The sequence below is a fragment of the Myxocyprinus asiaticus genome, chromosome 16 (genome assembly GCF_019703515.2).
Source record: "Myxocyprinus asiaticus isolate MX2 ecotype Aquarium Trade chromosome 16, UBuf_Myxa_2, whole genome shotgun sequence".
NCBI lineage: Eukaryota > Metazoa > Chordata > Actinopteri > Cypriniformes > Catostomidae > Myxocyprinus > Myxocyprinus asiaticus.
The window spans coordinates 23688966-23716361 of NC_059359.1; the positions used below are offsets into that span (position 1 = coordinate 23688966).

Consider the following 27396-nt stretch of genomic DNA (forward strand, 5'->3'; position numbering starts at 1 on the left):
TAGAGAAATGAAAATGCGTAAAAGATGAACAACAACTGGGGGCCAGTCATATTTCCTGCGCATACAGCAATGCGCGCACTGAGAATAACATACAAAATTAGGCTATGATGGCTGTTTTACATAAGTTAATAAATCGTGTGTATGTGTATCGTAATACCATAGGCAGCCGTACTGTCCCTAAACACGCGTGTCCCAGTCCCGAGAACCACCGAAACATAGAGGGGAACAGATTTAGCGTAACACTGCGCGGAACCATACGGGCATACATGAAGCGGATCTTGACATTTTTGGACATCTTTCGGCCTCTGGTGGTCGCAAGTCATACAGGAAGAGGCTGGGGACGGCGAAAAGTTACGTTTCAAACTCGAAATACACATAGCTTTCAGTCGTGGAAATTTTCGCCTTTACTTGAATGATACAGTCCTGCTTTTGTATTCGCTGTCAAACACGGCGCGCTTGAAATTTGTCTCCACTTCCGCGTGCAATGTTTTTTTCCAACGACCTACGACAACTTTAGAACAGGAAGCCTTCACGGGCGCTTGTCACTTCATCTGACTTTATAGAAGGTAAGTTGTAAGCTTAAACTTCTCGATTACAGGAGTCGAGACTGCAGGTCTGTTATGATTTTAGTAATTAGATTTCTTTTTTGTGTGTACGTAATGGTGTGATTTGTCGTAGCAGGGATCTTTCGCGTGCTTGATTTGCATGATCAGCCGAGCGATCCTGCCAGTTTGTCTTCGCTCAGCGAGAGGAATGATGTGTTTGACTTCGGTGTAACCTTTTCCAGCATTCCCATTATTTCAGTCGAGTCGCGTCCCTGTTTTTAACCCATAATATCTGCTTATTTCAGAAACTATGTATAAGCAAATGAGCGGCTCTCTGACAGCTTATCAATTTTAAATAAATGTCTCGATCCGTGATAACGGCTGTATTTACAGTACTAGAGCAATGTAAGCAATACAATCGTTTCCTTTCTAACCTTTTGTTATTTCACCGGAAGCCTTTGATCACTAGTGACACGTCATGAGCTATAGACTATAATTCATTACTTCATACATTAATAATAAGATGATTATGTCAACCGCAGTTCTATTTGGCCTGACTGACAGGTCACCTCAAAGTCTGTAGTGTTTGTCAATACATAAAGTATAGTTTTTAACTTCAGAGTCAGCTGTGTATCTTTGCAATAGTTATATAAGCGCATTATGTCAAGGTAAATTGATGCAGGCCATTGTTTACATTTTATGTTTGGCTTCCAGGTAATTCATTGTGTAGAAAACCCACTGTAGGCCATTACATTTTTGGGTGAGGAGCACTTAAGAAGCATCGTTAGTCTTGATGTAGTCCTTTGCTACAACCATCTGACAGCTAGAGTGAACTGGGATTAGATTAGTTTAACCTTCATGGATTAAGCCTGGTTCATATTTATTGGACGCATTTGAAGAGAAATTGCGGTCATCCGTTAACCTGCCTGTATTCCTCTGTCTGCTGCCTGTACTCTCTTCTCTTCCCACCTTTGTTGTAGGAAAGCTAAACAATCTGATTGCTTGTTTACTTCATATTGTAGCAATTTGGAATTTCAGACCGTCTTTTGTATTAATGAGCCACGGTTTGTTTGGACTCAGCATTCCAAGAAATTTGTGTCACCTTTAGAGTGAGATTTGCTTGAATCCGTTGTCAATAAAAAGTATTTTCAGAACTTCTCAAAATGCTCAACTGACAGAATTTATAATCCTTTATTAGGTCATTATTGTTCAGATTAATCTGTACTGTGGTAAAACTGACACATGTAATGCAAAAACAAAAGCATCGTTATACCTGGAGCAGTTTGTGTTGTTACGATTATACGATACTGAAGAACACAGTTGGGGTAAAAAAGGAAGAAGATACAATGTCACTGAGACGCAAACAGGTTTAGGTCAATAATACAGAGATTAAGTCTTTTATGGCTTTAGGTGGTGAAGCCCATCATAAAGAGATTCATAATTATTGTATTACTGTTGAAAAGCTGGAATGATCAACCTGTCCAGGGCTCCAGACAACAACAACAACAACAAAAAGACTTAGGAGCCATTGGCTCCTAAACTGAAACATTAAGGAGCCAAATGGCTGTTTTTAGTTGCCAAATCACAGAATTGCTTGATTTAGATTGCTGTTCAGAAACAAGATAGAAAGGGGGCCTGGGTAGCTCAGCAAATAAAGACGCTGACTACCACACCTGGAGTCGCAAGGTCGAATCCAGGGCGTGCTGAGTGAATCCAGTCATGCTAAGCAACCAATTGGCCCGGTTGCTGGGTGGGGTAGAGTCACGTTGGGTTAACCTTCACGTGGTCACTACAATGTGGTTCTCGCTCTTGGTGGGGCGCGTGGTGCGTGGATGCCGCGGAGAATAGCGTGAGTCTCCGCGGTAACCCGCTCAACAAGCCACATGATAAGATGCACGGATTGACTGTCTCAGAAGCGGAGGCAACTGAGATTCGTCCTCCGCGACCCGGAATGAGGTGAGTCACTACGCCACCATGAGGACTTAGAGTGCATTGGGAATTGGGCATTCCAAATTGGGGAGAAAAGGGGAGAAAAAAAAGAAACAAGATAGAAAGTTGAAGAAAAGGAAGAGCTGATAACCCATTAATCGGAAGTTTAATAAACAGTATATATAGTTGAGAAGATAAGTTTGCATCCCATTTTGTCTCATAGATGTTCACACCCCTTTCATATTTTATACAAATATAAGAGATAAAAGATTTTTTTATTTAGTACTGCTCTTCAGAATCTACATTAGATATTGCCTTAGTCTTTCTTTACTGTGACTAGGTGGCCCAGACACAGAGACAACAAGAGTGCAAATTGAATGAAATCCAAGATGCAGTTTGTTGTGCTACTCCAATCCCAATCAGTAATTACCAGAAGAAGAAAAAAACTGGTATACAATACATGACTTTTAATTATAAAGAAGACTGAAATACACATTGGACTCTTATTTTGAAATGTCTGCACTCCCAGTTGTGAGTTCACTGATGGCTGATTCACTGAGAAAGTGAATCTGATTCAGACTGCTAACCTGAGCTCCTGAGTTCAAACCCTCAGTTCTTTTCGGTGATTCATGAAAAAGAACCGGTTCAAAAGATTCATTTGTTCACGACTCTCTCGCGCTGGTTTTTTTTGTTGCTGTGCAGTGCAGCGAGCTCGTCAGAAACAGAACGGGTGAAAAGTGAGGTGAGACACACTGGTGGTGTGCACTGTAAAGATGCGCATTAAATTCAATAACTCACAAGATGATATCTGTCGAAACCGCATATGAACGCACATAACCCAACTGTCGCCAGTGGCGACTAGATTTTAAATTATTGTCGCAATCAATTATTTTTGGTCACATTTGCGACCATTTTAATCACAGTCTGGAACCCTGCTGTCACGTAATTCAGTTGGATCAGCTGTGTGATTCAAACCTGTTTGCATTAAGGATCTTAACGCAAGCTTGCTAATCTAGAACCTGTGTGTTCATTCTCCTTCCATCTGTGCAGTAATTCTAAAAAAAATGTATGTTTAACAAAAATCCTAGATTTGGATCTTTAATGTTTACGATGTGATCCAGCAGGTCACTTCAGATGTTTAGATTAGTATACGTTAGTGTGAAGTATTACAGGCTTTGCTTTGGAGGTGCCATACCACTTCCTTTTCCTGCTTTGACATCACTCACTTCTCTCTCTTTCTTACTCTCTCACACACAGAGGCAAGTACAATCTTGTCCAGACTAAAGCTACTGACTCTTTCTTTTGAAAGAATGCAGACTATTTCATTTTGTATCCCTCTAACTACCTGTTTCTCCTTTCTCACAGTGCATCTTGCTTTCTCTCAAACATTGTGTAGTTTTATCATAGACATTGAGTTCTATGTGTTTGCTTCTTAAAGGTTGAATACTGTAGATCGTTAGCCAGTAGGAATTATAGCATGATGTCACAATGTTTCACACAGTAAAAGAGCTGGGTATTTATAAAGATTTCCTAATTCGATTCTGTTTTGATTCGATTCTGATTCATTTGGGTATATTTCAGATATAATGTTCATTTTGCTTACATATGAAATAGTGGTTGACCGATATATCGCTGAGGCCGATAAATCGGCTGATATTCTGACTTTTTTTAATTATCAGCATTGGCCGATACATTTTCCCCTTTGGCCGATTTGTTTCTTGAGGATGCTGAGAATCGCCTGCTTGCATGTGAAGCGACTTGAGACATGTAAACAACCAGTCACGGTTCGTTTTGTTGTTACATGCCATCGTGTTACTACAATAATAGACCGGTGTGCAACACACTGTCATTTAAACAGTCTGCATATCAGAGACTCGGCAGACCCGTTTGAGCTCATAATGTTAAAGTGCTCACCAGTTTCGCTCTCCCTCCCTCCTCAACTGTTCCCTGTAACATTTCACTGCCTTGTCTAATGATAAAAAGGCAAATATCAATAAAACTAATATCATATACCATCTGCAAATATGCAGATATCTTGTTTAAACAGATGTCATTCAAGAACCTTATGAAAATCCAGCAATTTCTTATATATGAATATGCGCATATCTTGTTTAAACAGATGTAATAAACAACCTCACACAACTTAAGCAGATCCATCATCATGTGGAACGCTCATAAATCTTCCTCTAAAGCACTTATTCTAACAGTCTCTCCTCATCAGTTCCCTGTCACCTTTAACTTTCTTTTCTAATGATGAAAGGCAAATATGAATAAAACTTCTAATATATACTGTCTGCAAATATGCAGATATCTTGTTTAAACAGATGTCATTTAAGAACCTCACGAAAATCCAGCGTTTTCTTCCCGTCGAGCGCTCATCTAATATCTTCCTCTGAAGCGCGTATGCTATCAGCCAGAATCAAAACTTCAGGATCAGGATCAAAAGTTCCTCTGATTCACAAATCATGATGACAATCCAAACAGGCGATCCAGGCCGTTTAAACTGTCAGGAGATTGCTGCTGCTTACGCTGGATACGCATGAGCATGTGAGTGCAACCAAAGTCTTTCTAGCAAGTCAGTCCACTGTCGGCCATGTTTGGAACACTCTCAAGAGAGTATTTTCAGTCATGACAGTGCAGCTCTTGTCTACTTGAATGGGGAAAGACTGAAATCTCCAAAACGGTTGGTCAAGATTACGATCAAAGAACATATTTCAAATCAGCATTAAAATCTGACAACACTGGTATCATAAATGATGCTTCTTTACCTAAGATTATGCTAAAAAACAAAATTTCCCCAGCCTTTATAGCTATACGCATGCGCGTTCCAGAGTTGATTAACAGGCGATGTCTGTATCTAAAAGGTGATTGGCTCTTCTTCTGCCTGTAAGGCAGGACTTCCTATCTACATCCATTGGCTGCAGTTGGGCGTTCTAATTTCTCCCATTCATTTTAATAGAAGTGGCCTTTCTCTGCTAAATAGTCTCTGTTTATAATTTTTTTTTTAGCAATTTTATGTTTGTTATTTACTATATTAAATTGTGTTATATATATCGTCATTGTATCGGCCACCCTGCTCTCTAGATATCGGTATCGGCCATTAAAAAAACCCATATTGGTGGACAACTAATATGAAATAATTTCTTTTTCAGCTAATGCTGTTAATTAAACAGGGTAGGGATGGGCATTTTCAAATAATTTTAGTCAAGCACTGTAACCCACAAAAATCATGTGATTGCATAAAATTAATAAGCTTAAAATTTTTAAAATTTAAAAAAGTAAAAATTAACATCTCAATGGTGTTGATGTCAAAGTGTAATTAGCTAGCGAAGTGGATTTACAGGTTATAGAGTTACCAGAAATAATCATGAGTATTTAAAATTGTTCACAGGATGTCATAACAACTGTAAGCAGAGCGGGGAGATTTTAAAACAAGAGTACTTCATTTATAAATACACATCTTACCTTCATGCTGGGACGCACTGATATGCCTCTGTGCTCATGAAACTCGCAAAACACAAAGTCATTGAAAAAATATCTCTGTACGACACCTCTGACCATCTCATGTCATCCATCACGTTATAGGTCAGGTGAGCAGATTTTTTGAGTGTTAAATCAGGACGGGGGAAGGGGTGCTGCAATTATACACACACACATATACAGTGCATCCGGAAAGTATTCACAGCGCTTCACTTTTTCCACATTTTGTTATGTTACGGCCTTATTCCAAAATGGATTAAATTCATTATTTTCCTCAAAATTCTACAAACAATACCCCATAATGACAACATGAAAGAAGTTTGTTTGAAACCTTTGCAAATTTATTAAAAATAAAAAACGAAAAAAAAATCACATGTACATAAGTATTCACAGCCTTTGCTCAATACTTTGTTGAAACACCTTTGGCACCAATTACAGCCTCAAGTCTTTTTGAGTATGATGCTACAAGCTTGGCACACCTATTTTTGGGCAGTTTCTCTCATTCTTCTTTGCAGGACCTCTCAAGCTGCATCAGGTTGGATGGGGAGCGTCGGTGCACAGCCATTTTCAGATCTCTCCAGAGATGTTCAATCGGGTTCAAGTCTGGGCTCTGGCTGGGCCACTCAAGGACATTCACAGAATTGTCCCGTAGCTACTCCTTTGTTTTCTTGGCTGTGTGCTTAGGGTCGTCGTCCTGTTGGAAGATGAACCTTCACCCCAGTCTGAGGTCCAGAGTGCTCTGGAGCAGGTTTTCATCAAGGATGTCTCTGTACATTGCTGCATTCATCTTTCCCTCGATCCTGACTAGTCTCCCAGTTCCTGCCGCTGAAAAACATCCCCACAGCATGATGCTCCCACCACCATGCTTCACTGTAGGGATGGTATTGGCCAGGTGATGAGCGGTGCCTGGTTTCCTCCAGACATGACGCTTGCCATTCAGGCCAAAGAGTTCAATCTTTGTTTCTCATGGTCTGAGAGTCCTTCAGGTGCCTTTTGGCAAACACCAGGTGGGCCGTCATGTGCCTTTTACTGAGGAGTGTCTTCCGTCTGGCCACTCTACCATACAGGCCTGATTGGTGGAGTGCTGTGGAGATGGTTGTTCTTCTGGAAGGTTCTCCTCTCTCCACAGAAAAATGCTGGAGCTCTGTCAGAGTGACCATCGGGTTCTTGGTCACCTCCCTGACTAAGGCCCTTCTCCCCCAATCGCTCAGTTTGGCTAGGCGGCCAGCTCTAGGAAGAGTCCTGGTGGTTCCAAACTTCTTCCATTTATGGATGATGGAGGCCACTGTGCTCATTGGGACCTTCAATGCTGCAGACATTTTTCTGTACCCTTCCCCAGATCTGTGCCTCGATACAATCCTGTCTCGGAGGTCTATAGACAATTCCATGGACTTCATGGCATGGTTTGTGCTCTGACATACACTGTTAACTGTGGGACCTTATATAGACAGGTGTTTGCCTTTCCAAATCGTGTCCAATCAACTGAATTTACAACAGGTGGACTCCAATCAAGTTGTAGAAACATCTCAAGGATGATCAGTGGAAACAGGATGCACCTGAGCTCAATTTTGAGTGTCATGGCAAAGGCTGTGAATACTTATGTACATGTGATTTTTTTTCGTTTTTTATTTTTAATAAATTTGCAAAGATTTCAAACAAACTTCTGTCATGTTGTCATTATGGAGTATTGTTTGTAGAATTTTGAGGAAAATAATGAATTTAATCCATTTTAGAATAAGGCTGTAACATAACAAAATGTGGAAAAAGTGAAGCGCTGTGAATACTTTCCGGATGCACTGTACATGTGAAAGTGAACGTTTTATTTTACATTCGATTTACAACTATTTTAATCACATTTAACCTTTTAAATATGTGGGGTGACATTAATTTAAAAAAGTACAAATGTAATTTCCTTTAATGTCATGAACTTGCATGTGAAATAATACGAGCTATCACTATTTAAAATTACATGTCAACTACTTAGTTTAACACAATATTTTAACACTAACAGTGTGTCATGGCTGTCTGAATGTAATCTGCTAGGTCCAATTTACCTCTGAGTGTCAGAAAAACATCTCACAAGCATTTTCATGTATTAAAGGGGTGCTGTAAACTCACACCATCAACTCTTGGTGAAAAATACTTTCTGTCCTCCCACACATAATCCATTTTGATTGACTCTTCTCAGTAGCTTCAGTACAAACCGGTAGTTCAGAGACAAAACATGTAAGTGCAGAGCGCTGAAAAGGTGCGGGGCTGAATAAAATGCGCACTGCCTGTGTTCAGAAATTTAATGCACATACACACACATACTGGTCGGATAAGCTTCTGAGTTTCTCATACCGCTTCGCAGTTTCTTTCCTCCCTACAAGAAGATCCTCATCTTTTGGTTTCCATGACTCAAATAAGAATTGAATATCAATAGATTATCATTCAATAAAAATCAAAATATTACATGTATTGTTACTGCTACACAAGGCTTTCTTTTCAAAAACACAGACACCATCATCTTTAATCCAACACCTCGACGACACACATCACCCCCCAGTGGACTCAATTGTAGCTGCGAGATTTGGTGAGAGATTCAGAGAGAAGCTGCTTACGGCAGACAAATGGGCAAAGAAAATGAATATATATATATAATATGTGTATAAGTGCTGTCGATTAAAATATTTAATTGCAGATTTCGAAAGTGCTTAAATTTGACTCTATAAATTATTTTTAAACAATAATGTTTTATTAACATTTTCCAAGCAAAGAATTACACATTATAAAGATAGAAATGCACTAAAATAGCACCAATTCAAGTAAGATTAAACGTTTTCCCAAGTCTAAGACGGAGGTTGACTAATTGAAAGAACTAGTCCCCCATAGGTTGCGTATTCATTGCAATTGGCATTAAATCTTCTTAACTCAGTTAAGAGGTTCTTTCTTTATCACTTGATCATTGACACAGAATCACTGTTGTGTGTATTGTGGTGTGTGCATCAGTGTAATATATATGTTTATTGATTACATGCATATTTTGCACTATTTACAAGTATTTACTTTCATTTGTAGAACACGTGTTAAAACAGAACTGTCTCTTTAAGAATAGCAACAGTTCGGCGAGTGTCTCACAGATGTGTTTTGTTTAAGTGCACATTAACCAAAGTGGAGTCACTCAGCTATAGAAGTAAATATAGAAGTAAAACTTTTTAAATGAGGAAATAAAATTACTGAGTGAACCTTTAAGTACCTGGAATACTAATTTAACCCTCCTGTTGTGTTAGGGTCATTTTTGGCCCAGGATAGGTAAAGAATACGTTATAAATTCTGCATAGTTTTTGGTACTGGAACCAAGTGTTGTCAGGCAACACTTAACTTTGTCAAGACCATCAAAACAAACAAAAGAAAAAAAAAATTTCTTCATATAATTGTTTAAGAGAAAAATACAATTGAAATCAAATTGTTCCTTCCATTGACCGTATAGGAAGTAATGAAGTAACTAATAATGAATGTAGCCAAAGGACAAAAGGAAGCTGCAGTTTCTTAAGAAAATAGGAGGGTTAATGCACTCACTCTTAGCACACACTTTTCACTTTATTTTTTAGACGCATTGGATCTAGAAACGTTTGCAAAGGCAAAATAAATAGTTAAAATAGGTGGAATTATTAATGACCATCCTTGTTTGTTTGATGTGTGGGCATATGCCAGAAAATGATTCTTCATGTGGTGTTCCAGGATCCCTCTTCAGATGTCTGGCAGTGAGATGTGATGCAGGCAGGGACCGGTGAAGAGAATCGGGTTGCAGTCAGGTTGAGTCAGATTGCCCAGGGTGTAGTGATGAACTGACAGAATGATGGATGCAGTGACAAGAGCGTGGAGGGAAAGCAGGCGAGGCTGGTGGAGGGCAGGAAAATGATTTTATGTGGTGATGCTAGTGTTCAGATATCAAGTTGAGCTACGGAGTGCTGAGTGATCACCTGTCTCCATTGAGATGGCTTGTTTTGACCAGATGTAAAAAAAAAAATAAAAAAAAATAATGAAAAAAAATTCGATGTGGTGCATTTAAATTTTGTTGTATAGCATTTTCCTGTTGACATTGACACATTTTCAGGTGGAAGAGATATAGTCGTCTCTCAGACTTGACATAAGTTGGTCAAAGTTTTAGCATTGCAATTCAGTGACAGGAAACCCTGAAAGCAGTGAATTTTGTTTTTGGAGTGTGTTTTAGGTGGATAGACTGAAGGCTTTGTGTGGTTGGCTCAGTAAGGAGGGTGGGTTTATTCCTGGCTGTGGATCACAGTGCAGGAGCTTCCTGGCATTCCCTGCCCCTCCAGTGCTCAGCTACTGGATACAAACGGGACATGATGTAAAGTTCCTGAAAAACTGTGCTCCATTCAGAGATGTCCAACATGAGAACATACATGTACACGTGAACACAAAAATACACACTCAAACACAGACACATACTCAGACATTAACTCACTCTTACACACACACACAAACTCACTGACTCCCAAGTTGGCATGTCAGTGGTGGAGCAGGTCTGTTGGGGAGCGGGACAGGCCAGGTTTGTGTCCAGTCAAAGGGCTCTGTGTTTGAAGCAGGCTGATTACTCCCCGGACTCAGAGCCCACATTTGGAAACATTTAGAGGGAGATTGCCGGCTGCCACGACTTCTCCTACCAATCCATGCAGCAGTGCTGCCCTGCTCAGACATATTCAAAGTCTTTTGAAGGCATCTGATTGGTGAGAAACAACCCGAAATGTGTGTCGTTTTTTTTTTCAGTGAAAATCTTGGAAGTCTGTTGCACGTACACAGTGACAGGCATGTTTGACTTGTGTTGATTTTATTGCTAAACAATGCAATAAATGTACTCATTGAAAAATTACTTTGTGTCATGAAACGCCCCTAGTTCACCGCCAATCAATAACACATCAGATTGGAAAAAGACTGACGGAATAGGCAGGAACATATGTAAATATAGGGTGGTTACGAGGGTCAAGAACAACTCCCAAAATGTGCTGACAACAGAAATGGCTGAACATCACATGAGTGGAGATAAAAACAAAAGAGTTTTGGGGCACTTTTCTATATATCAGCCATGGGACAAAAGTGTGAAGAGTGAAAACGATAGAACAGTTTGCAAATCTGCAAAAAGATTTGGATGTTTTGTTCAAACTTTTGAGAATGAAGTGAGAACATCACTCAGAGCAGACATTACCATCAAAACCAGCACTGCTTTGAGACTTTATATTTCATAAATATTTATTCTTACAAGGAGTGTTTCGGGTTCAGTACAAGTTAAACTCTATTGGCAGCATTTGTGGCATGTTGATAACCACAGAAAACAATGTTGATCCTTTTTATAAAGAAAAAAATCACATGCAGTAAGGCACATACAATGAAATAAATGGGTCCGATACACAAACCATTAAATACACACTGTTTTTCAAAAGGATGGCCACAATACTTAAAGGTGCAGTATGTAACAATTTTCATGTAATATTTGCCTTTTTTTGCCAATGTGTGAACGGCTTGTAATGCAACTTAAAAAATGAGCCCTTCCCGGACTTCCTAGGTTGCCTATTAAAGCCTGTAGACTGATTTTCATGCAAAGGGAGCGGGTCGCTTTTGCCGGGAAAATTCAAAGGATGTGACGTTTATGCGTGCTCCCGAGAGCCTTGCCTCAGACAGTAGCTTCTCTTCCACTATTCAACAGCGATAACAAACAGTCTGCAACACTAAGTAATGTTATCTTAGAGATGGAATCCAACAAAATTCTGGCTCCCAGCACAACACCGACTCCTACACAAATTCTGAATAAGCAAAAAATAAAAAATAAATAAATAAATAAATAAAATAATGTATCTACTGAATCCCATCTGGCTAAGCGGGAACGTGATCATGGTCAGGCGAAAACTACAGTGAACATCGGCAGGGCATTTGATTCCTGGAGGGACCTTCGTTCAGTTTTTGGGATCAAAACCGACCCTGAATTGGCATTCTTCTTATTGGACAGGTAAGCTTACATAACTGCAAAGCATGTGAAATATAGTGCCATAAGGATTGATCTGTGTAATTTTAGCTAACTTATTTAGATCTTGCCTGCTAACACTGACAAATTGCAGTGTACCTTGCATCGTAATTTTCAAATAATTTCAACGATCTCCTCTTTATACTAAAAGTCAGATATACTGATTCAGAGTAACTGACATAATGTTAATCTGTAATTATTCAGCAAGGTAAACTACAGTAACACATGAAATGAATGCTAGACAATGTTCAAGATAATGCAAAAAGACCCATTCATTAGTGTAACGTAACTTGGTTATACAGAAAATATATATATTCTATTATTATAAAACAATAGTGCATAGATATATCAAAATGGCAGTTGTGATGGAATCACATCAATACTGAATTGTGTCAACATATTTATAATGTAATGTCTATTTTATAAACAGCTACTGTCATCATCCACCAAATTTAACAGCTGTTGATAAAGCTGGCTATCTAGCTAATGCCGGCATAGGCTCTCGTAGAAATGCAGCCAATGTATCATGCAAAGAAAAGTGATTACTTCAAACTACAGTCTCGTATAGTCAGACCTATATCCACACTTTGTTTTAGCCCTGTTCCAGCACTGGAGAGTCAAATATAATATACAGTCTCAAAGTTTTTAGTAAAAAAAATGATAACTGTGTAATTTTAATTATGCTACCTCATCTGTCAGCATGATGTCGGTGAATCATGTTCAGTCTCTTTGTACATTACGCCATTGTTTTGGTCGATGCTCGCTCACGTCCCTATGGAGTGTGTGCACGAGCAACAGGTAGCTGGCTGCAGTTCACTTAATGGCCACAGGTGTCATTAATAACAAGGGTTTCTGAATCTAACATACTGCACCTTTAAGCATAATTCATGTTAACATGACTAGTGTGATAAAATTGCTTACTAACCTTGTCTTAGTAAAGATATCCAGTATTCTACTGCATTGTCATGATGACGTAATGTGAACCGTAAATCCGTAAAAACTTTTGCACAATGTAAAGAATAAAAAAAAAAAAAGAGCTGACATGACTTTGAGTTTTCGGTTTTCATGACTGACTTCTGTTTTTTGAACAGTCCATTATCAGACACATGGAGAAGACGTGATTTAATCAGCACTTAGTGTAAATGAGAAGCCTCTCCTCATACACAGCTGCTTCATTTTTGCAGTAAGGCTGAAATGATTAGTCGGCATTATCGACATCTTTGACAATAAAAAATTATCAACAAAAATTTTCTGGCTTTCAAATAATATACATTGAATACAAGTATATTTTGTTTTTACTGCACTGGCAGAAATATGAACAAGTGAAAAAATACACGTATATACAAAATACACATACTCAAGATACATTCTCTGAAAGCAAGTCTAAATATCTTATATGTTTATATATGATTTTTAGATCATTTTAAATGGAAAACAAGACAAAAACACTTGATAACAATAGGAATTTTTGCAGTGAATTTTTAATGAATTAAATTGAATAAAAATCCAAGTATTTTTTTCCTTGTAATTCAGGGAAGGTCATTTAGAGGTATTTTTAAAAGGTGATTTTGTCCTCTTTACTGTTGTATTCACGTTTAATACAACCTTTTAAGTCGAGGCACAAGATGAATAGTCAGTTCAGAGCTAATGATTAAACATTGAAATAATCAATGAATAATCATTCTAATAATCGTTAGATTAGTCGATTATCAACATAATCGTTAGTTGCAGCCCTAGTCTGCAACCAAGAAATGATAGCACTGGTCCTTTTACGCAACTTCTGTTTTAAACCGGAAGAATGAAATCTCTCAGTAAAACAAAACAAAATAACCACTTTCCTCTTAACAATAAACCTAATGAGTGCTATCATTGTTTTCAGGGATCTGCAAAATGTGTTCTGGGATTTCATTAAACTTTGGGTTGTTCCTCATCAAAACCTATCGTATGTTTTCAAAAGACTTGGAATATATTGCAAAAGATGTGTGGACTACTTTTATGATATGTTTGGCTCTTTTTTTAAGCTTTAAAATGAAGCACTATCCAATGTCATTGTATTGAAAAGATGTCCTGTAATATTCACCTAAAACATCCTTAACATGAGGATGAGAAAATTATGACAGAATTTGTATTTTTGGGTGAACTGTTCATTAATAATAATGCAAAAATTCTGACCTCTTTTAACAATATGATATTGTTATCTTTGGCAGAGGTTTGCAAATATGTTTCTGGTACTACTGGTTCCTGGTACTAAGTCCAATTCAATGAGCAAATTAAGCTTCGGGTTGGTCTTGGTATTTTATATATATGTGAGCTTAAAGCACAAACACACAACCTCCTGTATTCTTACGAAATGGAGGAAAAAAGAAAATGAAAAGAAGATGGGAAGAGGTAGGACTGAGGTTAGATGAGGTAGGGATGCAATCGGAAAATTCACAAGCTTGCCAACCTCAAAATTTTGTTTTTTGCTTTCCATCTCTAGGGGAAAATATTTGCCAGGGAACAAATTTCATCATTCTGATTCAGGTGCTTCTAATACTGTGGATGCCTCAAATATTACAGATGGCTTTAAAATTCATTGGTGATGGATATACCTTGAAATATGGTCTGTTATATAACAGACTACTGTACAAAGCATCTCGGGATTGAAATTTTGAGAAACATAAAATGTGAGGTGGGTCTTGGTTACATTTTAAGTTTGATCAGAGTGAGAGCCTAAAGGATGTTTCAGGCTGACAGTGTTTATGTCTATTAGAAATGATGGAAAGCTACAGAAAACAGAAGGAGATAAAAGCACACAGCAGGACAAATGATAAACTTGATCCCTCCCCCCCAGTGTGTATACAGTGTGTATACAGTGTGTAATATTGGTTTGAGTTGCATAATTTGCTCTTCTGCTCTTGCGGTGAATGACACAGCTACACTGGAACACCAGTGACATTCAAAGACCTTATTAAATCGCTGGAGCACAGTTTTCTTTCCTGAGATGAAGGACTCATCCCCCCACCTCCCCTTTTTTATAGTAGAGCCACTAGCCTTTACTATATGTCAAAGCCATGAACATGATTTGCTACTTGTGATTACTTGTCAGAAGTAGGCGGTATTAGGAGGAGGGACAAAATGAGTAAGTGCAGTATGAGTCATCAATATATATTTTTTTATGTTTTACCAGAAGAAACTTTCAGTTTGTAATACGTTTATCTGCTGAAAGAATTTCCTCAACTTTTAGGAGTACAATAGCATATAGAGGAACTTTAAAGCAAACAGACATGGACTAAAATCCACAAAATTCAAATTTTTGATTTTAATGAGGTATTTAAGATCAAATTCTGTTGGGTGAGAAATGGAAGTACTGGTATACAGGAAAAAATGGAAGGGCTGAGAAAGATGAGAATGAAAGAAATATAAATGAAGGGTGGAGAAAGTGTAATGTTTATTAAGAGGTTAACACCTTTCAGCCACAAATCCTTACAGTCCCTTACTCTAAACATTCTGTCAAGCTATGTATTCTCTCCCATGCTCACATGGTCAGTGAGGCCACATGCCTGTACGCCACCCTTCCTTTATTCGTTAGAGCGAATGACTCAGAGAAGCTAAGAGATCTCTAATCTTTTGCAGTATTGAAATACTGCACAGTCCAGAGAGAAACGGAGACGGTGTGCATTCATTACATACTTTTGAAGAGATAGCATTAGACATCGTTAACCCTGCCTGTAACACCCCGGTGCATCCACGTTGTCACTCTTAGTCAAATTGAGCTCTCAAGACACACATTGTCTTTGCCCACAGAGCAGATCTTCTTCTTTTAAGAAAGCCTGTCTTTAATGCTTGCTGATAGACCTTGACAGCTGTTAAGATGATTTATTAAAAGCTGTAGGTGTATTAAAGTGTCTTTTAGGTTTCCATTTATCAAGATTGCATTTTAGCACGTAAATGTCATAAAATCCTGTCTTCTTCCTCTGAGTCGTACTGAAAGTTCATGAATTTTATAGGCCTGTCTCAATTATACTTTTGATGTCCAGAACCAGTTATGGCTCTACTAGTTTCTGTAGCATTTCCTAATGTTCAACCATTTAATGTTCCTTTAATTTGCCATTTTATTTTGCCGTTTTTTAATCATTTCTTACAATGTTTTCCACCCCATCAATGTTTTATGTCTTGCTCCCTCTCTCTCCTCTCCATTATCATTTTTTCCTCGTTCAGTACAATAATTATTTACTAGGGATGCACCGTTTTGGGATTTCTGGGCCGAAACAGATAACCGATAATTCACAGCTCATTTTTTTTTAAAAGGTGCTATATGTAATATTTTTACTGTACTAAATCATAAAATGACCATAATATGTCATTGGAGAATTAGGAAACATGCTAAGTTGAAATACTGGCTTCTCCGATTACAGTGCTACAGCCAGTATATTGTACATTGAAATATCCGTTCCAGGCCGGAATTTCTGTTTATGTTTTGGCCTGTGATCCTGCCCACTGCCCACTCACCAATAGTATTTCGACACTGCTGGGTTGCCAAATTTGAACAAGTTTGCAGGCAAACAATACTGCGTGCTGCAGCCATGGAAGCCAGCAAACGAACTGGATCAGAGATAACAGATTCCACCCGACCTAAAAAGCCTCACCATCCGTCTAAAAACCACCATGACTAGAGGCGTAGTAAAATAAGGATAAATATTGGAGATGCCTATGGAAGATGGAGACAGCTTAAAGCCCAGAAATCCTTAAAAACAGATGCTGAGTTGGCTAATTTGCGTGTCAACATTCTGAAAACCCGCATGAGCTTCGAGTCTGGGGCGGGGCAGACAACTCTCCAATATTTTAAATATGGACTGCAGTACCCATTTCAAACGCTTGCTGTCAATCTTACACATAGCACCTTTAAATGTAAGTTTTCGTAAGCCTTTAACCTGTAACTTCTAACTAATTATTAAAAGCTACTTTTTTTTTTAAAAAAAAGAGTGGAAACTCTAAACTGCTGCTATTTAAGTTTTGCCATAACATGAACCAGAAATGTGCCTACAATATATTACAGATGTATGCTGATTTGAATGAGAAATAAATAACAGTATACTTGCATAAATTGTATGGTGGCTATTTATGAGTATTTTTGGTAATGCTTGTGTTTGTCCATTTATATGAGTAATTATGGTAATCCTCGTGTCTGTCCGTTTAAGTGGGTATTTGCGGTACTCCTTGTATGTGCCCATTTAGGTGAGTATTTATGGTATTCCTGAAGAATCACTCACAGAGAGAGATTAAGAAAATTCTAACATATGTAATAATGCAATGAACCAAAATAAGGCGATAAATTAACAGCATGTAACGAACATTAAACAACAAAACACACAATTTAAACCCTAATCTCTGTACACATGTTGTAACATGCTAGCAGCCAGAGTGCAGCGGTGGTTTGTGTGTGGACACACACAGATGCTTATTACAGTGCTAATCTGTTACAGTTCCAGTGTGTAATTCATGAAATGTAATCACCATAATCATAATGGGAATAGGTAACATTATAAAGATCGAATAGTCATGAGTCATAACGTTAGAAAAGTCTTAACTTTTTAGCCATCTCGTGTCACTCTGTAAGGATTATTTCAAGATCTATGCACCGTGTTACGTTGTATTTGGGGTTGTTTTTAACCATATGCTATTTTCCAAATTCTGTTTATGTTTCATTGAGTAATAAGGGAAAAAATTATTGCCCTCAAGTAAGTTTTTGTCATGTTTTTATTTATTGCTTCATGAAACATGAGCAGAATATGGGAAATAGCAGGTCATTACTTACAGCAGATGATCACAATTAAAACCAGCCCCAAAACAACATAAGGTGCAGATGTTGAAATAATCCTCACAGAGTGAGATGAGCTTGGTTTGGAACACTAGCCTGGCTTTCACTGTTAGACATGCGAACTGTCGCTTGAGGCTGCCCAAGTCCCTGCCTGGAGGAGAGAAGCTGCAGGCAGCCAGAGATTTTCAGCTGCAGGCAAATAAACCGTCACAATTATCGGTGAAAATATTGGTGCTAATTTCATTATCGGCACAATAATAATATTTAGATTTTCCCAGTTATCGGCCAATAATATATAGTGCATCCCCAATTTTTACAGCATTTATTAATCTTGGTTAATGTTAACCATGTACTATTGTTCATGTATTAACTAGCTACGTTCCCACTAGAAGCTTGCAGTCAGCTAATGAGCAGCGCCTTGTTGAACCAACACAAAGAGGCACCAAATCACTTTCCCGGACTTTCGGCTTCACTGTATCTCATTGGTGGAATGACCTTCCCAAGTCTATCCGTGAAGCAGACTCACTCTCTGTGTTCAAAAAACAGCTAAAAACACATCTTTTCCATGAGCACTTGACCATGCACTCATTTGTACTCTAGTCTGTCTTGGATACTATTATTCTGATGTAATGGAAACTTTGTAATGCAGCACTTTTGGTACTACTGTCTCCTTAAGATGAAACACTTATGATGTATTATTACTTTTTTGTATGTCGCTTTGGATAAAAGTATCTGCCAAATGAATAAATGTCAATGTAACTAATGTATATATATATATATATATATATATATATACTGTATATATCATTACTATACAGTATATCTTTCATTTCATGAGCCCATTTTATCTAGCTTTTATTTTGGCGAGAAACTGAGTCCTTTCAGTTTCTGTGTGTTTGACGATAGTTTCTCTCCTCAGGATAAACATTTGCTACATGGCCCAGTGTTATTTTAAACCACAAAAGGCTGTGATTTAATTAAATAATTATGTAGTCTGTATGTGTTGCGCACTTCAAAGTTTATAAACACCATGCTCTCTGTTGCCTACTACACGTACACAATGATGGTTTGTTTTCAGTGTGTGAGTGGCCGGCTTCACACATTCATTTAGAGGCGCGCATATTATATATTTATGTTAATAAATCTCAGCCTTTTGCAGTTTAGCCTAATAATCACACAAAAATATTACAATTTTAATTTGATCAATTGTGCATTCAAACATTAAATTTTATCCCAAATATGTAAAATTCTGTGACATTCCGCAGTTTATAGTTAATAAAATTTTTATGACTGGATTCCGTGATTTCGTCCATGTTTTCCGCATCGCGGAAATCATAGGGCCGTAGATATGGCCTTAGATACCGATACCTACAGTGGAGGGTGGCTGATTTAATCCCAATAAATCAAATTTAATTAGTGGAAATGATGTACATAAAGTTGCTCAAACAAAATAAACACGTATTTCATACAAGATTTACTCAAAATTCACAAAACATTTATTATTGGAATGTTTTAAAAAACTCTTAGTATGTTGAAAAGGCTTTCGTTAGATTTTGGAATTTGACGGGGAACTATCACTTCTGTTAATTGAATAAGTGGACATGTTTATCTGCTGATAATCTCAAAATTGTCAAATAGCGTTTGATTTATCGGCCTGGCCAAGATATCTGTCTATCAATATAATGTCTGCGAACTTATTGTAAAGTGTTGCCATTATTCTTTTCTTGTATTATTCCGCTAATGTTGTGATGCTTTTCCTTTGTGACCATTACAAGGGTTTTTGTTTTTCCATAAAATCTTTCCCCTCTTATTTATGTTTCAAACACTTGTGTATGTGTTTGTCGCTCCTTTTCTTTTTCCTTTGTCTCATGCTCTCTGTTACTCTGAACATGACTTCTGCAGACAGGTTGACAAAAAATGCCTCTGATCGTTTCCTGAGGAAATTACACCCACTTCCTCCCTCTCTCTCTCTCTCTTTGTCTCTCTCTGTCTTTATGCTTGCCTGCTCTGTAGACCCCGCTCTTTGGAGAGCTTTGAAGATCTTGGCTGATTTAAGCAGCTGATAAAGTCCAAACACAAACACTGCTCCATTAGTAGTTATTTTAGGCCCTGTGCTATCGTACTGCTCCAGTGCAGCAGACAAGGCCCTTGCCAACAGCTGTATAGGGTAGTGTGGTACAAGGTTATAATAGTTTTGAATTTATTTAGTTTTTATTTCTTTATCATTTTCAATTTTTCACTCCAATTTAGTTTAGTTTTTGTTTTTTGTTCTTTGTTAGTTTTAGTTTAGTTTTAATTTTGTTTGCTAGTTATTTGTTATTTTTAGTTTAGTTTTAGTTTTTCAGTACATTTAGTTTTTATTTTAGTTTTAGTATTTATATTAAGGGATATTGAAGAATGGGAATGGGGAAAACATTTAAATAAGGTAGGTCATTGTCACAGTCTGTCTCCCTTATGTTCTTCAAGGACTCTTATTTTGAAATTTTCCCCTGGACTACATCTCCCATAGTTCACTGCCCTTATCACTTCCATCTGCTCCTCATCATCCTCACCTGTATTCCATTCCCTCATTTAGTTCCTTGTGTATAAATACCCTCTAGTTTTGTTCATCCATTTTCAGTCCTTGAAGTTGTTACCTTGTGTTATGTTATGATATTAAGCTTCATTGATTGTTCCACTCCAGCGTTTGTTCCACTCCAGCGATTGTCGTTAAAAGATCTAAAGTATCTACTCCTGCTTCTCCTCTCTTCCTCTTCCACTCCAAGAACCCAGCGTTACAGAAGGACTGACCTGACAAAGAATACTTATCCACTTACCTGTTCCTCCTAACGTCCTCTACTCCAGCGATCCCACTCTCATAGAAAGCCAGACCTCGACGAGCACATCATTGAACATGGAGCTAACAGGGGTTTTTATGGAACTGTTCAGGCAGGATCTTCGCCTCTTGGAATATTCCACCAAGTTCTTCCAACTCACTGCAACAGCTACCATATTGGATATGTACCTCAAGTCCATTTACGGTATGGGTTTAAACTATCACCGAATAACAGTGCTTCCGCAGACGGAGAATCTCTCCCTTGCGGATTATATCCTTGCCACACTGAACATCCATCACCCCTCACTATCTTCCATTACCACGGTTACTCCTCTCCCAGCTTTCTTTCCTCACATTGTGGGTTTTGGCGGGAACCCCATGCCACCTCCTTGCTCCACGCCTTCCACGGCTCCTCCTTCCAAGCCTTCCATGACTCTTCCTTCCATGCCTGCCACGGTCAATGTGCCAGCGCCCATGCCCGTAGCCTCGACCGTCCCTGAGCCAGCGCCCGTAGCCTCGACCGTCTCTGAGCCAGCACCCGTAGCCTCGACCACCCCTGAGCCAGCTCTCGCCAAGTTAATAGACCTTGACTTGCTCCCCGCCCTGGTTCCCACCCTGAGTACCCTTCATCCTCTGCTGTTTCCAGCCAGCATAATGCACACCCTTGTTCCGTCCAGTGCCCTGTCCCTTCCTCCTCCGCTGGCTCCACTCAGGACACTTCCTCCTCCTCTTCCTCCTCCTGGTAAGCCAGCTCCTCCCACGTCATCGGCTTGACATTCGTTCCCTGCAAAACCATGGTCAAGGTGAACCTCAAACCCTCCAACTCCGCCTAGACCCTCCGAGCCCTGGACTCCGCCTTGGCCCTTCGTTCCATCTGTCCCACTTTGGCTCTATGTCCCTTTGGCTCCACCGTGGTCCTTCAGCCAATTGGCTTCTCCGGGTATCCTTGTTCCTCCAGCTCCTCCTTGGTCAGTCATTCACCTGGCTCCACCTCGGCTCTCCGATCCTCCAGCTACAATTCGCCACTCCGAGCCTCCAGCTTCACCGGGGACCTCCTTCCCTATGGCTCCACCTTAGTCCTCAGTCCCACCGGCTCCGCCTCTGTCCTTAGATCCACCAGCTGCGCCTTGGTCCTCGGAACCTTTGGCTCCACCCTGGCCCTTCGAGCTGTCGGCTACTCTCCGGGCACCAAGTTCCCTGGCTCCGCCCCTTGGGTCTCTCACGGCTCTGCTTTCCATGGCTCCGCCCCTCGAGCCTCTCACGGGTCTGCCTTCCATTACGCCACCTTCCACGGCTCCACCCTTAGAGCCTTCCATGGCTCTGCCTGCCGTCGTCGAGCCTCTCCTAGCTCCGCCCTCAGACTCTTTCCCCGTCTCCGCCCTCAGAGTCTTCCATGGCTACGCCCCAGAGTCTCCTCCTCCAGCGGTTCCGCCTCCTGACCCAGTCCTTGCCCTGTGGCCACCCCCCAGGCCCCCGTATCCATTCCCAGCCCCGAAGCCACCCTCCAGGCCTCCTTGGATCCTTCTTCACCTTCTGCGTTACCCTACCCTCCTCATCAGTCTTTGGGCGCCAGGAGTCACCCTTTAATGTCACAGTCTGTCTCCCTTATGGTCTTCAAGGACTCTTATTTTGAAGTTTTCCCCTGGACTACATCTCCCATAGTTCACTGCCCTTATCACTTCCATCTGCTCCTCATCATCCTCACCTGTGTTTCATTCCCTCATTTAGTTCCTTGTGTATAAATACCCTCTAGTTTTGTTCATCCATTGTCAGTACTTGAAGTGTTACGTTGTGTTAAGTTTGCATGTTGAGCTTTATTGTTTGTTCCACTCAAAGCGTTTGTTTCCACTCCAGCATTTGTTCTACTCCAGCAATTGTTTATTAAAGGATTTCAAGTATTTAATCCTGTGTCTCCTCTCTTCCTTTTCCACTCCAAGAACCCAGCATTACAGTCATATTGCTGGACTCCCCAATGTCAGATATGTAAATAATATTATTGCGGTTGGCCTCCAAGTAGGATTTCGCTTAGGACCCCCACATGCTTCTAAACGGCCCTGCTAATAGTACAGCTCTACAATCAACTCTGTTCTCCGGGACAGAAATGTAAACTGTGCTGGGTAAGGGAGGAGGCTATTGTCATATGGTAGTTATATTATGTTACATATGGTAGTCAAAGAAAGAATAGCCTCCATCTCCATGTAGTTCTTTCCATTATCTACAGAAGGTGTGCTCACACTTCTATGGAATGAGATCTACTTTTTCATGTTATTGCAGCAAGATCTACCATGCAGTATACATTGTCACAATAACAAAATGTCTGTAATTGTTAGTGAAATTTTACAATTCTTGATACCAGCATATCACAACAAATAATAACACTATTTTGTTATGTAAGAATTCTTACTATTCAAATAACTATTCAGTTCTTACTATTCAAATGACTATTCAAGACTACAAAACAGTCAGTAATAAAATAACAATACAGCAATGAATAGAAATAAATCAAAAGTAATGGAACAAAAAATACAAAATTAAGAAAACATTGCTTTTGTTAACAGCTTTAAATGTTTTTAACAGCAGTATCACGTATTCAAGTAAACATTCAGAATGAAATGCTAAATAAAACTACTTCTGGTCTTCACTGTATAATGTATAATACATTAATACTTTTTCAAAGCTAATACATTTATCCAGCCAAGAACAGTGAGTGGTTTTCTTGTTATGGTTGTAAACAGTTTTCCCCCACTGTTTACGTTCCCTTTAGACCTCATTCTCTGAGTTTACATAAATACCTCACCAAGATGGGCATTATGAAATGTATTTCAGGTGTGTATCTGCATAACGAGCATTCTCGGAGAACACACGCATGTAAGCGCACAAAAAGCCGCCTGTCAGTGAAAGTGCGCAGCTATTATTAGATCGCTAGCGAATTATAAAATTACATGCTCTGGATTAATTTTAACATCAGTATAAGAATAAGAACTTTGTAATAAGGCCTTGGCTATATCACAAATATATGTTTTTGTTACTGACATTCAGGCTACTTTTTCTCTTTTACTTGCCCCTTCAAAAATCCACTTGTGCTGGAGAAGCATTAATGTTGAGCCCTGCAGAACTTCAAACTAAACTCTTTACCAGTTCCAAGTTAAATGTTAAACAAATCACAGATTGACAGGGTAAGACAGAACGAGTGAAAAGACTTTTATCTAGCCTACCTACTTTGCTTCACTGGTAGTGATTCCTGCTCTGTTGCTGATGCAGTGAGGTTTTAGGCCGTCTATTATTGCTGTCTAGTGGTGTCTTCATGTTATGGTAATGGCAGTTTTAAACAAAACATGAGAACTAAATCTTATTCGAGATTATTTTTATTTTATTTCAGTTAGTTTCAGAGCCATGAATTTTTAGTTTAGTTTTAGTTTTTCCAATTATGTTGGAAAAACATTTTTTGTTTACAATAATAAACTTGGTATGGTATGCAAAGACCCCAGTTTATCTTCTTTCTTTTTGTCCCCCAAATGAGTATACCTTAACTGTAAAGCTCTGTGCAGTAGTTGGGTTCAACCCAATGCCATTATAGATGCTCATTGCTAAAAACCCTAGATTTAGATTATAAAAGGCCTTTGTTTTTATTGGAGAATGGGTAAACTAACACAACAGCATGATACTGGGCAGTGAACAAACCTTTTTTTTTTCCTGAATCCCTCCAGCAGTAAAGATCTTGTATCCCATCATATTCCATTACTCTTTTTTAACAAAGAAAGCAGCACAAAAAATAAACCGAATAATGGATTATTTGACGGCTGAGAACTGAAGCCACTGTTATTCATTCAAATGGTCCTCATTGATGGACTAAATCTGAGTCTAGTTCTTCCACATCGGTCTATCTGTTATTGATTTATTGGCTGATCCTGATGTTCTCATTCTCCACTCTGTAAACTTGTATCAGCTGGACTACTTTGCTTTGCCCCTGGCCATATACTTGTATGTGTTCCAATGGTTTGTATTTGCTTGTCTGACAAAGGACACTGTTCTCCTTTGCAGGAGCTTGCTTAACCAACACTGGCCTGACCTATGACAGCATGGATTTCGAAGACGCCCATAACGGGGTAAAGCATCTGATGCTGGTCGTATTTGTTTTTTTCCATTCGTTGTTGATTGTGTAGTGCTTTACAAGCGGGCTGCATCTGATTTGTTAACAGAGATGGAATAATAAATTTCCAAGATATTTTCCATTGTATCAAAACAACTAGGGTACTTTATTTTATGTTCACGTAAATAACTTTTAATTTGTTCTGATTGGCCAGATTCAAAAATATTTACTTTAAATTGAAAACTGATGGGTGCATTTGTTTGTTAAAAGTAACCATTGACACGAAGATGTGTAGAATTTTAATTAACGGAATTCTTAAATGTTCTATTTCTTTTTGTTTCACACAATGACTACATTTACATGGACACCAGAAAGCGGCTTATTGTGAGAAAGCGGGTTATTGCGAGAAAGCGGCGTACATGTTTGCATGCACTGTATAAGCGGTGTTCTCTTCACTCCCGTATACATGCGGCCCGGTCAGAAAGCAGCTTTCTCCACAGAAATTTAATTTCCCTGTGACACTTGTGTAAATAACAAAAATGGCATCTGAGGAAGACTTGGCTATTTTGTACTGCTGCTTTGCTTTATTTCCAGATATTCCAAAGTTGTTGCGGTGTTTGTGTCCTTAACTTTTTATCGCAACCTGTATGGTGGGGTTTCCCTCTCACATAAAACCCCCAATGTAAGAGTGCATCTGCGCGAACGTGAGGGAGCATCGATATTTTACATTGGTGTGTAAATGGGTATCATTTATAGTGGATGTGCTTGTCCCACTGTACTATGAGAAATTTTGAATTCTTTCTGCTGTGTTGACTTGTTGATCTGATAAATGGCTCAATCCTATAATGTTGTTATTATCTGGTCTGTTCCATGCACACTCATCAAAAACCTGTAAGAACACTGCTTATGTGTTTACATGGCCACATTAAGCCATGTTCTCTGGTAGAAACCCAGGTGTGTTAAACCGCTTTCTCTTAATCCCTTAAAGGGGATCCCAAAAATGAAAATTCTCTCATTATTCACTTACCCAGATGCCATCCCAGATGTGTATGACTGTTTTTCTTCAGCAGAACACAAATGAAGATTTTTAGAAGAAGATAGAGCTCTGTCAGGTCCTTATAATAGAGGTACAAGGGTTCCAGCACAAAAGTCACATTTAGGCAGCATAAAAGTAATCCATATGACTCCAGTCGATCAATGAATGTCTTCTGAAACGAATCGATAGGTTTATGTAAGAAACAAGTCGATAATCAAAATGTTTTTAACTTTAAATGGGCGCTTCTAAGTGAATAATGAGAGAATTTTAACTTTTGGGTGAACTATTCCTTTAAATGTTATAAGGAAAACGGCGTTCTCGTTTACATGATGTGTCAAAACGCCGGAATAAACTGTTTTCTTAAGGGCATGTAAATGTTGTCATTTATTCTCCTTGACAGATGATGACTCTGCCTATCATGTTTTATTGAACACAGACTGGTGAAACCATTTATATATGAAATACATATTACATAACAGTTAGTGAAACAGTTTCTGTTTGTGTTATTATATCAAAATCGTATCAGATGAAATGCATATTATACAACAGGTAGTGAAACAGTTTCTGTTTGTGTTATTAGATCATTATTTTATCAGATGAAAGACAATAAATGTATAAATGCACAAAGGCATACACTTTCGAGCATTACAGCTACCAACACACAAAAGTTTCTGGATGCTTAATAAACTCAGGAATGTGCTGTAGCGGGTTGGGCAGCACTTCTGCCACAGCTGACTCTTGTGTTATGAGTTAGACTCCTCCAAATTCTCACCAGCCTATGGGGGAACTATTGAGGATTTTTAACAGCTGGCTCTGTCGGGCCAGTAGTCCAAATTTCACTTGCTCTTCAATCATTGGTAGTGCATGGTGCTAGCAATGCTAAGTTTTGATTCCCAGAGAACACACAAACTGATAAAATGTATATCTTGCATGCACTGTATGTGTGCCTACACACAAGGGAGAGCATTTGATGCATAGAAATATATAAGCTCTCGTTTGAGTGTGTGGAAAGAGCCATGTGAGTTTCAAAACAAGGGAACAAACAGCAAATTGGATTTCACAAAAGCACAACTAGACCTGCCTCTCTGAGATTATCATTGATCAATGGATGTCTGCGCCAGAGTGCACTGTGCCAAAAGTTGAAATGCTCTCAAACTTTTTGTTGCATGACCTCCTCTACTGTCAAATCATCACATCTTAATACGTTCTTATCTTATTACATTTTGTCTGAGATTAAGGCATTTATGCACACAAACCAATTTGTGTTAGTAGTGTTAGTCACAATTTCTTGCTTGTGTCTACTGGAAAATTCACTGTTTGTGTGAGTTAACTTGTACATGGGATTTTTAGCCTCTTTCCAATGAGTCATTGTTGCACAACAGTGACAGAGGAACCCTGTTCTCAGCTGCTCTCACAGTAGAACACTGTAACATTTAGATGCTGTGGCCAGGTTTATGGAATATTGCACCATGATATTTGCATTTATGGTTTTTAACGCAACTCCTATGAGAGTTTCTTAAGAGCAAGTTAATAAAATATGGTCACTTGGGATGGGAAATGGTGAAAAAAAATATATCAATAAGTTAATAATGTGATTCTTTGTTTAGTGCATTGCGATTCAAAAATGATCTTGAAATCTTTTACTCACTTGTTTTTCATTAATATTCATAGAGCCTTGT

The 27396-nt window shown here is 38.8% G+C and overlaps 1 protein-coding gene across 4 annotated transcripts in view; it reads left to right on the plus strand.

Annotated features, from left to right (window-relative positions):
* The first annotated feature begins 267 nt into the window (after positions 1 to 267).
* Positions 268 to 27396, plus strand: part of LOC127453927 (rho guanine nucleotide exchange factor 1-like) — a 58367-nt gene continuing 31238 nt past the window's right edge. For 3 of the 4 annotated variants that reach the window (XM_051720725.1, XM_051720726.1, XM_051720727.1), the window contains exons 1-2: positions 268 to 566; positions 24633 to 24697. In XM_051720725.1, coding sequence (XP_051576685.1) covers positions 24671 to 24697 — 27 coding nt within the window. In that variant the 5' untranslated portion in view covers positions 268 to 566; positions 24633 to 24670. The remainder of the gene's footprint in view (positions 567 to 24632; positions 24698 to 27396) is intronic. The other variant, XM_051720728.1, reaches the window with a different exon arrangement.